The following is a 13,720-nucleotide window of genomic DNA, read 5'->3' as shown; positions in this document are numbered from 1 at the left end:
TTAAAATTTAGTAACTTCAGAGCTACACTTGATAGAAGCAAGTTCTAAATATAGTAACAAAGATACTTCGACGTGTACACCAGTATTCAAATCTAATGACAGTTTTCCTTAAAAACATCTTACTCCATTTACTGTCAAGTACGTACTCAGGAAGTCGTACCTCACCAGCCTTTTTCTTTTGATGAAATAGTGAATAGTGACTATTACCAAGTAAGGTAACAGCAGTCCTTTCCTCTCTCTCAACTACTGCAGGTAAATCCTTCCATTCAATCCTTCTTCTAGCAATAAACGTTCCCTGCCACTATGCCTCAAAAGTAGGATGGCTTATGTGCTCCTTCTCACGGGAGGCAAGCATCTAGCTCACTTGCCCCACGAACCAAGTTTGATTGGCTCCTCCGGAGAGAGATGAAAAATCACTCCAAGAACCGCTCCTCTTCCTGCAGAGCGTCTAACCACGTGCCCTGTCTACCACCCTCACTGCCACTCGTCAGGGTCACCTGCAAAGATAAGACACAACTAAATGGTCGCCACTGTTACTATTTTCCAAATTCAGCATAATTCCAAACGAACTAGTTGAAAAATTAAGGATTATGTTCATCCTCACCCCAAACCCTCCATTACTGGACAATTACTTAGAAGATAATCAAATTTGCAGCACGTATACACATTCTTCACAACTGATCTCAAATGAACTTTCCAGCTTTACCTACTGTCTGTGTTTCCCTTTGCTCCTGCTCTGTCTTAGTCTGGCACCTTATCCTACAGCCGCGTGAGGCCCTTGCTTATCCTTACAGGTTCTCTGCACTTCTGCTCCTTTTGACTGAAACCCCTCCCTCCCCAGACCTCCTTAATTGCACAGCAAATATAACCCCACGAAGCCTTCTGTAACCTGTATAAGCATCAGCAGGATTTTATACACACTGCTACACAATGTGCTTAAAATGCTATAATGCTATAAATATTCAAACACCTGAGTGTCTACCAAATTTCAGATCCTGTGCACTTTTAGGACATTGAGTTTGTTCTTCGCAAATGCATATCCAAACTTAACCCATTTTAAAAGAACAGAAGGAGTTGATAACTATTCTACTCCTAATCAGTTAAAATGGGTCAAATGCCAGAAGGGATTAAAGAGAGCATAACCATAAAAACCACAACTAACTAGACACAGACATTACCAAATAAGGATGAAAATGTATCAATTACTTATTTCCCAACAAAACACACACAAGGAGATAAGAGTGAGAGATAATTAAGCAACTTTTTAAAAATGCACTTGATCGCATATAAGGAGCCCTCTAGAAGGTCACTTCAGATTAACAGGTATTGCTTCCTGGGCAGACCACCACCCGTGACATCAGCAGGTTATTGGGCTTGTCTTCATTATTTGGGTGGGAATGGCATTCTCCCTCAAATCTCTCACCATTTTAAGTAGGAGCCTAACTTAAAACAGATTATGAAGCAAAGTGGGTAGTTGGGAAACAAGTTTTATACTATACTATATTATATTATATCACATCGTATTATATTAAGAGAGAGACCTATACTCTGAAAAAAACCTAAAATATTGCTGAGAGAAAATTTAAAACACCTAAATACAGGAAGAGATATACCTCATTCATGGATCAGAAGACTTAATACTATTAAAAAGTCAATTCTCCCCCAAATTTATCTATAGATTCAATGCAATCCCAATCAAAATCCCATCAGGCTTTTTTTTTTTTTTTTTTTTTTTTGCGGTACGTGGGCCTCTCACTGTTGTGGCCTCTCCCGTTGCAGAGCACAGGCTCCAGACGCGCAGGCTCAGCGGCCATGGCTCACGGGCCCAGCCGCTCCGCAGCATGTGGGATCTTCCCGGACCGGGGCACGAACTCGTGTCCCCTGCATTGGCAGGCGGACTCTCAACCACTGCACCACCAGGGAAGCCCTCAGCAGGCTTTTTTAAAATAGAAATTAACAAACTGATTCTAAAAGTCACATGGAGGGACTTCCCTGGTGGCACAGTGGCTGAGAGTCTGCCTGCCCTGCCGGTGCAGGGGACACAGGTTCGAGCCCTGGTCCGGGAAGACCCTGCATGCCGCGGAGCAACTAAGCCCGTGCGCCACGACTACTGAGCCTGTGCTCTGGGGCCTGCGAGCCACAGCTACTGAGCCCACGTGCCACAACTACTGAAGCCCGCACGCCTAGAGCCGTGCTCCGCAACAGGAGAGGCCACCGCAATGGGAAGCCCGCGCACCACAGCGAGGAGTAGCCCCCGCTCGCCGCAACTAGAGAAAGCCCACATGTGGCAACAAAGACCCAACGCAGCCAAAAATAATAAATAAAATTTTTTTAAAAATTAAAAGAAATAAAATAAAATAGTCACTTATAATATATTGGTATTGAATGGACTTCCTAAGATGGAGGAAAAAACCACAAAGGAAAAGGATCAGAAGATATGCCTACATAAAAAATATAAATTTATCTACATCTGAAAAAAAATGAAAAAATTAATCAAACAAGATAAAAATATTTGCCACATGTGATAAATTTATCTTAGTAGAGAAATTATAAGGTAAAGACGAACACAGGAACAACAGGGGAATGAACTTCCATAAAGGATAAGAAACAAACAGTGACGGGTTAAAAGATAAACAGCAAGCAAACACAATGAGAGCATTTTTCACCAAGCTGGAAATTTAAAAAAACGTGTGGCTGGGAGTCCAGTCATTACAGGTAACCAGCACAGTAATGCCAGTCACTAGAGGGAAGCAGAGGATGCTACCAGCATCCAGACATACACGAAACGCCCGTCTGTGTGAGAAGGTACCCTGTGCAAGCAAGTATTTTTTAAAGTTATGTATGTCTCATGGGTTCCAGGCGCTAATCTCCAAACAATGCAATAAAAAATGTTAAATGCTTAATATCTTGAAGAAATGAATTCATACAGGTCCTCTTAGGGTGACCTAAGTAAAAATACCAGTTATGCAGATAATGAGTATGTACATCCACTCTTGCCTATCTATCCAGTCCTGAGGATACGTGTCCACCATGATACAGCCACAGAGAACCAAACAAATGAGGGAGTGTATGTAAAGCGTTTGTGCCTGACATATAGTAATGGATTGATAAATGTTACTTAGAGTAAAAATGCAATAGTGTATGCTGAATATTCTGGAATGAGCATTGGAAGAGGGTATTTTAAAATGCTGCTCAGACCACAGACAAGAAAGATGACTTAGTGAAAGCGACATATTGCATAGACAATATGTAAAAGGCACTAACGAGGGATTTTAAAATCTCTCGATTTTCAAGGAATGATTATTACTGACAAATAGAGTCAATTTCACTAAAAGATGACAAAATTTCATTCGACATTCCATAAATACCTTTTTAACGTAAAAAAACCAGAGTAAGAATGTTAACAAGTGTGGGACAACACAGTGTTGATAATATGAATCAAAGATGCTAAAATACACAGGAATAAAGAATTTCTATACTCTGCACAGATAAGGTTCCTTTTTGGCAAGGAAACTGGACCAAAGAGACATGTAAATATGCAAATGTTCTCTCTCACATTCTCTCAAACACACACAAACACACACACACACACACACACAAACACAAGTACTTTATATAAGGCTCAAGTCACAGACATTTTTCTCTCTCTCCTATGTCTGAATACTTGAAAACATGTTAAACGACAAAATGCCAGAACTAGTAAAAGAAATAACTACGGGACCTCCCTGGTGGCGCACTGCTTAAGAATCCGCCTGCCAACACAGGGGACACAGGTTCGATCCCTGGTCTGGGAAGATCCCACATGCCGCAGAGCAGCTAAGCCCGTGCACCACAACTACTGAGCCTGTGCTCTAGAGCCCACGAGCCACAACTACTGAAGCCTGCGGGCCTAGAGCCCGTGCTCTGCAACAGGAGAAGCCACCGCAATGAGAAGCCCCCGCTCGCCCGCTGCAACTAGAGAAAGCCCGTGCGCAGCAACAAAGACCCAACGCAGCCAAAAATAAATAAATAAAAATAAATAAATTTATTAAAAAATAAAAAAGAAATAACTAAGATATACTGGAAAACAATCATCACAAGCTGTAGGACCCAGCAGCACAAAATTAATTCAAGTTTCATTTCTAAATATCAAGTTCCATGTTAGCTTTAGGTTTAAATTTGGGAAATACACTAATAGTGGTTGACACAACTTAGCCCTGCTGAGATCCGGCGGCTGATGAAAACACAAACAAATAAATGAAGACTTCTGAATTGATCCTATGTGCTAGAATACTGACTGCATGAGCTCTTTAAAAAGCTTAGTTCAGGACTTACCCATGTTTTAATCTCATCAAGTTATCATGGTACCCAACACATAGTGGATACTTAGTAAATATTTGTGGAAATGAATTGTGAACTAGCCATCTGGATGATTACAAACAAGGTATACAATCTGTACATGACTCCCTAGCAACAAGGGAAGAAAACAGCATTGTTTCCAAGAATCCAAAAGCAGAATGGCCACACAATTCAAACTCTTTGCAAAAGCTGCCAAGAAGTAGGAGAATCTATTTTATTTTCTCTTCCTTGCCTCTGCCTCTGGTGCTATTCACTAGGAGATAATGAATAGTTCAAGTAGTCCTAAAGAGAAAGGAAGGAAGGTAGCAGCAACAGGTATGGAAAATTCCCGCTCAAGAAAAGCAGCTTAGCAGGCAATGAAATACAGAGCAAACTAAAAATCATTCAGTGTTCACTAAGGTCATATGCCAGAGCTAAAATATCCTCTGCTTCCAAACACAGCACCTTCAAGTCGTTAGCATACTTAACAGTGGAAGTGGCTTTCCTTTTCAAAAGAAAAAAATAACAAGACAGAACATTTTCTCAATGTATTTCTACAAGAATGTGCTTGAGAACTCTAAATATAAAAAGTTCACATGCTGTAAAATGATACAACAAACTACAATAAATCACAGAAAGAAGTCAATGCCATTCAAAAAATAAATTTTAAACTACACTTAATAATAAGCATACACATGCACTTTCTATATACTAAATTTTACTTATCAATCACTTGCATCAGAATAACCAGCCACAAAGCAATGTGCCACAGCTGAAAGAACACTGAATTTGAGGTCAGAGGGTCCAGGTTCAAACACGAACTGTGCCAAAAAGGATGGCAACTTAGGGCAAATTCTTTAGCATGAGCTTCAGGCTTCTCATTGTCACTGCAGGCCACACCAGCCACCCCTGGGCGGAGGTCATGTGACTGAGCACAGGGCAAGTGCTCTGACACACACGGGAGTCCAAAAGAGCAGCTGTGGCTACCGACATCTACCTACATGGGAAATGTCGATTTCTCAGACCATAGGCAATGAGGACCGATTTTTTTTTTAAACGTGCATTTTCACTTGCATCTGAAATGAAACCACTGAAATTGCTTTTAGAGTATTTTGAATTCAAATATTACAGAATTGTAAAAGACGTATACCAGTCTGTCTTCCTCATCATTTTATACTGTTTTAGGTGAAAATGACATAAAGTCAGCCACTTTAAGGTAAATGATTCAGTGGCACTTAGTACATTCACAGTATTGTGCAACCAACTCTATCAAGTTCCGAAACAGGTTCATCACCACGAAAGAACCTCATACCCACTAAGCAGCTGCCATTCCCTACTTCCCCAGGCCACGGCAACCACAATCTGCATTCTATATCTATTAACTTACCTCCTCTGCATATTTCAAAAGAATGACATCATACAATATATGACCTTTAGTGTCTGGCTTCTCTTACATAGCATAGTATTTTCAGGGTTCATTCACATTCTATCACGTATCAGCATTTCATTAATTGTTATAGCTAAATAATATCCCAATATCCCAATGTATGAAGAGACCATAATTTGTTTATCCATCCATCCACTGATGGACATCTGGACTGTCATCATCACCTTTTGGCGATTGTATATAGTGCAGTGATAACAGGGGTATATGTGTATTTGTATTTGAGTCCCTATTTTTAGTTCTAAATTTATCTGGGAATATCTTAATTTCGCCTTCATTTTTGAGTGACAGTTTTACTAGCATAGAATTTTCTGTTGACGGTTTCTCCTTTTCCAATTTTAAAAACGTCACCCCACTTCCCCCTGGCCTCTAAGGTTTCTGATGAGAAGTCTGCAGATGGCCCATCACCTCACTGAGGACCCCTTGTATGTGCTAAGCCGCCTCTCTTGCCGTTTGCAGGGTGTGCTCTTGGTCCTGGGGTTTCAGCTGTTTGATGGTAATGTGTCTTAGTGTGGATCTCTGCATTTACCCTTCTGGGCTTCAGTGAACTTCCTGAATGTGTAGATTTGCGTCTTTTCTCAAATTCGGGGAGTTACTGGCCATTATTCCTTCAAGTATTCTCTCTGTGCTCTCTCTCTCCTCTCCTTCTAAGATTCCCATCACGTGTACCTTAGTACACTTGATGCTACCCCACAAGTCTCTTAGGATCTGTTTATTTTTCTTCATTCTACTTCTTGCTCCCCAGACTGGATAATTTCAAGTGATCTAGGTTCAAGTTCACTGATTCTTTCTTCTGCCAGCTCAAATCTGCTACTGAAACTCTCTAGTGAGTTTCTCTCTTCATCTATTGTACTTTTCAGCACCAGAATTTCTGGCTTCTTTTTTTAAAGCTTACATACCTTTACTGATATTCTCCATTTGTTAACATATCATTCTGGTCTCTTTTAGCAATTGGTCCATTGTTTGCCTTAGCTTCCTGAGCACATCTGAGGCGGATGACGTCGTGTTTGTCTAGTAAGTCCAATGTCTGGGCTTCCTCAGAGACAGTTTTTGTTAATTTCTTCTGTGAATGGGCTACACTTTGCATGCTTTGTAATTTTTTGTGGAAAACTGGACATTTTGAGTATTATAATCTGGTAACCCAGGAAATGAGCTATTTCCCCCTCTTCTGGGTTTGTTTTGCTGCTTGGTATATGCTATAGCCATGTATATTTAGTGACTTTTCTAAACTATTTTTGTGAAGCATGTATTCTTTGTCACATATGGTGACAAAGAGGGAGGGAGGAAAGAAGATAGAAAGGAAGAACGGCCTCTCCCAGCCTTTGCAGGCCGTGGTTCTGTGCTGGGGACCCTGTCACTTAGCCTGGCTGTTTATAGCTCTGCCTCAGCCTTTGCTTCCGCCTGTCCTGAGCCTAGAAATTGGTCAGAAGCCAAAGACCTTCTCAGGCCTTTTCTGAGCTTGCATCCAGCTCTGGCCTTGAATGTAGCTTTCAAAATTCCCCGAGCAAACAGGGGCACTTTGGATTCTCTCCCATCTTTTCTTGCCTGGAAGTGACACTCTCGTGTGTGAACCCCAACTAATCTTTGCCCGGCTACTCCGGCTGTACCCGAGCCTTACACAAGAAGAAACGCCTGCAGCTTTTCAGCCTTCCTGCCCTGAATTCCAAGTTAGGTGAAAGACAAGCGAGCGAACTGGGTCAGTCCTTCAAGTAGCCCCCAGACAGGTTAGACAGACAGACACAGTGCTTTGCAAGCTCGTCCTGCTCTGTGCCCTCCAGGGCCTGCTCTGCGCCCTCCACGGTCGGGTCCAGAGCCCAGACTGGGAACATGGCTGCTGCTGTCTTCCAGGTGGGTGCCATGACAGAGAGGGGGTGGAACAAGGCAGGAGAAGATACCAAAAAGCTTTCCTATAATTTTTAGGAGGCCTTTTCCTGGATGCAACAATCACCTGGAGGCTGTAAAGTTTGACTGTTTTCCAGAGTTTTGACGAAGTTAGCTCCGCCACTTTCTGCTTGATTTGTGGAGCTGTGTACTCTGTCATTTCTGCTGACATCACCGCACTGTTTATTTGTGAATGATACAATTAGTGCCCAGAAACAAATCTCTGCTCAGCCCAAATTCCATAATACAAAACAATTTAAAACATAAGCCAGGACCTATACTGTATTCCACAACAGACAAACCAAAGTTACGCCTAATTTACCTGGCCATTCTGGGGATTCTTTTCCCCAAAGCTAAAGCTTACCTTATTTTCTGTAACACACCTTTCCTCTATCATGCCAATACTTTAAGCATTAAAGCTTTTTAATAATTAATTTTTCAATTCAATTGAGAAAGAACAGTCTTTTCAACAAATGATACTGGGGCAACTTGGTATTCACATGCAAATGAATGAGAAGCCATATCACATACAAAATACAAAATGAAAATGGGTCACAGACCTGAGTGTAAGAGCTAAAACTATAAAACTCCTAGAAGAAAATACAGAAGTAAAGCATAACTTTGGGTTGGCAAACTGTTCCTTAGATACAACCCCAAAACATAAGCGACAAAAAGAAAGAAACAGATGAACTCGGACTTCATGAAAATTAAAAACTTTTGTGTATCGGGGACACCATCAAGAAAGAAAAAATACAATCCACAGAATGAGACAATATAGTTCCAAATCATATATATCTAACATGGGACTTAAATCCAGAATATAGAAAGAACTCCTACAGCTCAACAATTAAAACAGATAACTCAGTTTAAAAGCAGGCAAAGAATGTGAATAAACATTTCTCCAGAGAAGATATACTAATGGCCAGAAAGCACATGAAAAGACGTTTAACATCATTAGTCATTAGGGAAATGCAAACCAAACCCACAGTGAGATACCACTTCACACCCTCTAGGATGGCTACAGACAAAAAGAGAGACAACAAGTGTTGTTGAAGATGTGGAGAAACTGGAACCCTCTCACATTGCTGGTGGAAACATAAAATGGTGCAGACAATTATGAAAATAGTTTGGCAATTCCTCAAAAACATGGAATTACCGTGCAATCCAGTAATTTCATGCCTAGGTATATATACAAAAAATAAAACAATGTTCACACAAAACTTGTACACAAATGTTCACAGCAGCATTATTTATAATGGCCTAAAAGTGGAAACAACCCAAATGTCCATCCATATGATATATCATACAGTAGAATATCACCTGGCAACAAGAAGACGCTAAGTACTGGTATGTGCTGCAACATGAACGCACCTTGAAAACATGATGCCAAGTGTCAGAAAACAGTGACAACAGGCCACACGGTACATGACTCCATTTATATGAAATGTTTAGAACAGGCAAATCCATAGAGATAGAAAGTAGATCAGTGGTTGCCTGGGGCTGGAGTGGGATAGGGAAGCAGCAAGAATGGGAAATGACTGCTAATAGATATTCAGAGCTTCTTTCTAGAATGTTAAAAACGTTCTGAAATTAGATGGTGGTGATGGTTTCATAACTCTGTGAATATACCCAAAACTATTGAACTGTATATTTTAAATGGATGAATTTTATGTTATGTGAAAAATACCCCAATAAAGCATAAAAACACTTTTTGGACAATTAAAAAATAATAATAATTCATTGTACAAATGTCCATGTATAAACAGAAGACATAAACTCCACTCTAAACTTCTCCATTTTTAAACACGCTGAGTCATTATGAATATCCATTTAGTTTTTCACTGTCACTTTCTACTGTCATCACGCTTACCTGTAATAGCTTCACCCACTCTCCCCCTAATACATTGCTTCTTTTCTACAATGGACTGAAAAACCAAATAAACAACTCTCAAAAACATAAACTAGGCGAGGGTTAAAAGCCTTAAATGAAGGTTACAGGGAGATCGGCGCACATCAGTTACCACTTTGGACCAAGACTTTTGTTTTGGCTGCTCAAAGCCCTCTTCCTTAAGTATAGTTTAAGGCCAAGATACCAGATGTCTGACCTTAATGACTGCGTTTAAAATATAAAGCAAAGAGAGACTTTAGAGAAAGTGATAACTACCCTTCACAGACAGTGTGTACACACCAGTTGAGTTTCACGTGTCTCCAGTACATGTGCATTATATACAAACTGTAACAGAGCGCACTCTAAAACTATTAATATTTATGTATATGTATGTGTGCATGCATGCGTTTAAGGGTTGGTGTATATATTAATATTCATAAACACATACATCCAAGCATCTAGAGAATAAAAAGCTACCCTGAAATTATATGCATTATATTATTATAAGAAAATTAATTAGACAACACACAATTGCATAATACTACTTTCAGTAACAAAATTAAGACGTTTTCTTACATTTATGTTAATTCTAAAATGATGATTATATTAAACAATGATAAACTGAATTAAAAGTGTCTTGCTCACCTCTTACTGTAAGCTTGCTGTATAGTTGTGAATTCACTTCCTTGTCTCGCTGAAAACGCCGAAATTCATCAATTGCTTCCCTCGTGATAGTAACAGCCAAGACAAACCCCTTTAAACAAAATAAAACAAAGTATTTGAGAACACTGGACTTCAACAAAAAGGGAAAATTCTTTTACTGTTTAGCTTTACTTTTTTTCGTTCAATTTATATTAGTTGTAAAATATACAATAAATGAAAACAAAGAAAAAAGACAAAAAGTATCACTACAAAAGGAACATAGTAATGCATAGTGAAAGATTTACAATTCTTACTATACCCCAGAAAACTTAAAAAATTCACACCTTAATATGTACTTCAAGCTAAACATCAGAAAATATTTAGTAACCCAAAGAAAAAGAAATTAATCTTCAATAAACCCATGAATTATATTTAGAACACTCAGGCATTCAAATATCACATTAACAAAGACTGACATAAAAATCTCATAATATGTGCACTTAAATCTTTCTGATAGAATAAAAGCATTTAGGAACATAGAACAATTCCCATATATGACACTTACACATCAACTTTCTTACATCATGCATCACCATGCAAGTGCATTTGAGAGCACAGGTATGGCCACAGTGCTCCTTTTCTCTCATTTTGTTAAGTAAAAACCTGAACAGATGAGTTTGATGCTATCGAAATAAAACTTCTGTATAGTTGTAATCTATTGTGAAATCTGTTACTAACACATGGCTAACGTCCATCTTTTTTAAAGGCTACACATGTATTTTCTGACACACAATACAAGAATATTCTTCAAGTCAAGTTCCCTATGACTAAACAGAGACCTCTTCAGTAGGCTTCATTTTAATGACAAACATGCTCCAGCATACCATGTAAATTACACAACACTGGATGAATTTCCATTGAAAGTACAATAATCTCTTATTCCAGGTTTTTTGGTTTTTTTTTTTTTGAATTAAAAGAACACCTTTGTTTATGGACACTGAAATTTAAATTTTATATAATTTTTATATGTCATAGCATATTATTCTGCTTTTGATGTTTTTCAAACATTGAAAGTTTAAAAACCATTCTTAGCCTTCAGGCTGTACAAAACAGAGGGAGGTCCAGATTTGGCCCATGGTTTGCCATCCTTGCTTCTATTTATTTTGAATTTAATTAACTAATTTATTTATTTATGGCTGCATTGGGTCTTTGTTGCTACTCGCGGGCTTTCTCTAGTTGCAGCGAGCAGGGTCTACTCTTTGTTGCAGTGTACGGGCTTCTCTTTGCAGTGGCTTCTCTTGTTGCAGAGCACGGGCTCTAGGTGTGTGGGCTTCAGTAGTTGTGGCATGTGGGCTCAGTAGTTGTGGCTCGTGGGCTCTAGAGTGCAGCCTCAGTAGTTGTGGCGCACGGGCTTAGTTGCTCCACGGCATGTGGGGTCTTCCCGGACAAGGGCTCGAACCCGTGTCCCCTGCATTGCCAGGTGGATTCTTAACCGCTGTGCCACCAGGGAAGTCTGCCATCCCCACTTTTATTGTTTTATTTTTTTTAATTAATTTTTATGGAATACAGTTGATTTATAATGTTGTATTAGTTTCTACCGTACAGCAAAGTGAACAGCTCTACATAGGTTTTTTTCTGTCTAACCAATAGGCTAAAGTAAGTAGGCCTCGGGAGAATGTTTCTTGTATTTACTGAAGTGCAGTCCTCTTTAAGCAGTTGTGCCTGAAGGCTGGTGTGAGGCTCCAGGCTCAGTGCACACAGCCCAGCTCTCCACTCACCCAGTAGCCTTCCGTCTTGACGTTCATGGTACAGGCACCACCTGTAAGCAGAGTCACTACTGCTCTGTGACTCTCAGTGTCATCACGGATCAGCACCTGCTGACTGTGCTTCCCAGCACGCCTGAGGCCTGGACCACTCTCAGCAGCGATGTGGGAGCCCGGCCCAGGCCCCCTTGGTTCTCACGGCCGCCATCACTACTGGGCCAGCCCCCCGCCTCCAGCCTCATCTCCCTCAAAGTCATCCCTCCACAGTTTCCAAAGTATCTTCTGCAATAAAAATTTGACAGATATGTGGCAAAATCCTCCTCCAGGGATGGGCCCCAGCAATTCACTGCCTGAAACCTCAACAATGCCCGCTGTTTACGCTCCTTCGCTAAAGTACAGCCTCAAGGACAGACCTCTAGCCTCATGGGCCACTCAATGCTGCTTTTATCCTCCAACGCCAGGACACTAGCAGCAGGCTCCTGAAACACCATGACGTCTCCCATCCGGTCTTTGCCAGTGTCTTTCCAGTGGTTGCTAAAAGCACTATTTTAAGAAGTATTCCAAAGCTACTCTTGGAACCAGAAAGGGAAGCCATGAACAACAGTTGCTGGTGGGCCCCACCCTCAGAGAGGAAGGCAGGCACGGCACGTGCCAGGGATTTGCCATCACCGTGCTAAAGACAGCTGACGATGGGCAGAGTGTGATCCTCACGTAGCAGGGCCTTTAGCACACATTTTTTTTTAGTAACAGTTTTGTTGAGATTAATTCACATACCCTAAAATGCTTTTAAAGCATGCATGTCACTTGTTTAGTTTATTTACAGAGCTGTGCCTCCATCACCACCACCAAGTTCTAGAGCATATTTATTTATTTATTTTATCGCCCCCAAAAGAAACCCCAACAGCAACCAGCCCCCATTCCCCCTCCGGTTCCTGCCCTGGAAACCACTAATCTACCTTCCATCTCTGTGGATTTGCCTATTACGGGTGATTCGGTAAACTCGACGTTTAGCTTCCTGACAAACTGCCAAACTGTTTTCTAGAGCGATTACACCAATTTTCATGTGTTTATTGCCCATGTGTATATCTTCTTTGGAGAAATGTTAATTCAGATCGTACACCCACTTTTTAACTGGGTCAACTTATCTTTTAATTGTTAAGTTGGAAGAGCCTTTTATATCATTCTGGATACAAGTGCCTTGTCAAATATGTGACCTACAAATATGATGTTACAAACACTTTGTCCCATTCTGGGTTATCGTTTTACTTTCTTGATGTCCTCTGATGCACAAAAGTTTTAGTTTTGATGAAGTCCAACTTACTCAAGTTTTTTCTCTTGTCACTTGGGCTTTTAGTGTCCAAGATCACAAAGATTTACTTCCATGCTTTCTTCTAGGAGTCCTACAGCTTCAGCTCCATTTAGGTCTATGATCCATTTTAAGTGACGCTTTGTGTATGCTATGGCAGGGGTCCAACTTCATTCCCTCCCACGTGCTGCCCAAACGTCCCAGCACCATCTGTTGGAGACTACTCTTTCTCCATTGAACCGTCTTGGTACCCTTGTTGAAAATCCATTTGTCATAAATGTTTATGTCTGGACTCACCATTGTACCCCTTGATCTACATATCTATCCTTCTGCCAGTACCACATTCTCTTGATTACTACAGCTCTGTAAGAAGTTTCAAAATGGGGAAGTATGAGTCCTACGACTTTGATCTACTTTTCTAGGTTGTTTTGGCTACCCTGGGACCCTTCCATTGTTGCATGAATTTTAGAATCAGCTTG

The 13,720-nt window shown here is 40.4% G+C and overlaps 1 protein-coding gene across 2 annotated transcripts in view; it reads right to left on the bottom strand.

Moving 5' to 3' along the window:
- ATP9B (ATPase phospholipid transporting 9B (putative)) overlaps positions 1-13,720 on the bottom strand; it is a gene marked incomplete at its 5' end in the record, with an annotated part of 207,075 nt that overhangs the window by 162,556 nt on the left and 30,799 nt on the right. For both annotated transcript variants that reach the window (XM_079717497.1, XM_079717496.1), the window contains one exon: positions 10,176-10,284. In XM_079717497.1, the coding sequence (XP_079573623.1) occupies positions 10,176-10,284 (109 nt within the window). The remainder of the gene's footprint in view (positions 1-10,175; positions 10,285-13,720) is intronic.

The sequence above is a fragment of the Hyperoodon ampullatus genome, assembly GCF_949752795.1.
Source record: "Hyperoodon ampullatus genome assembly, chromosome: 13".
Lineage (NCBI taxonomy): Eukaryota > Metazoa > Chordata > Mammalia > Artiodactyla > Ziphiidae > Hyperoodon > Hyperoodon ampullatus.
Note: the sequence above shows the minus strand (reverse complement) of the source record. Positions and strands in the feature narration are given on the sequence as shown.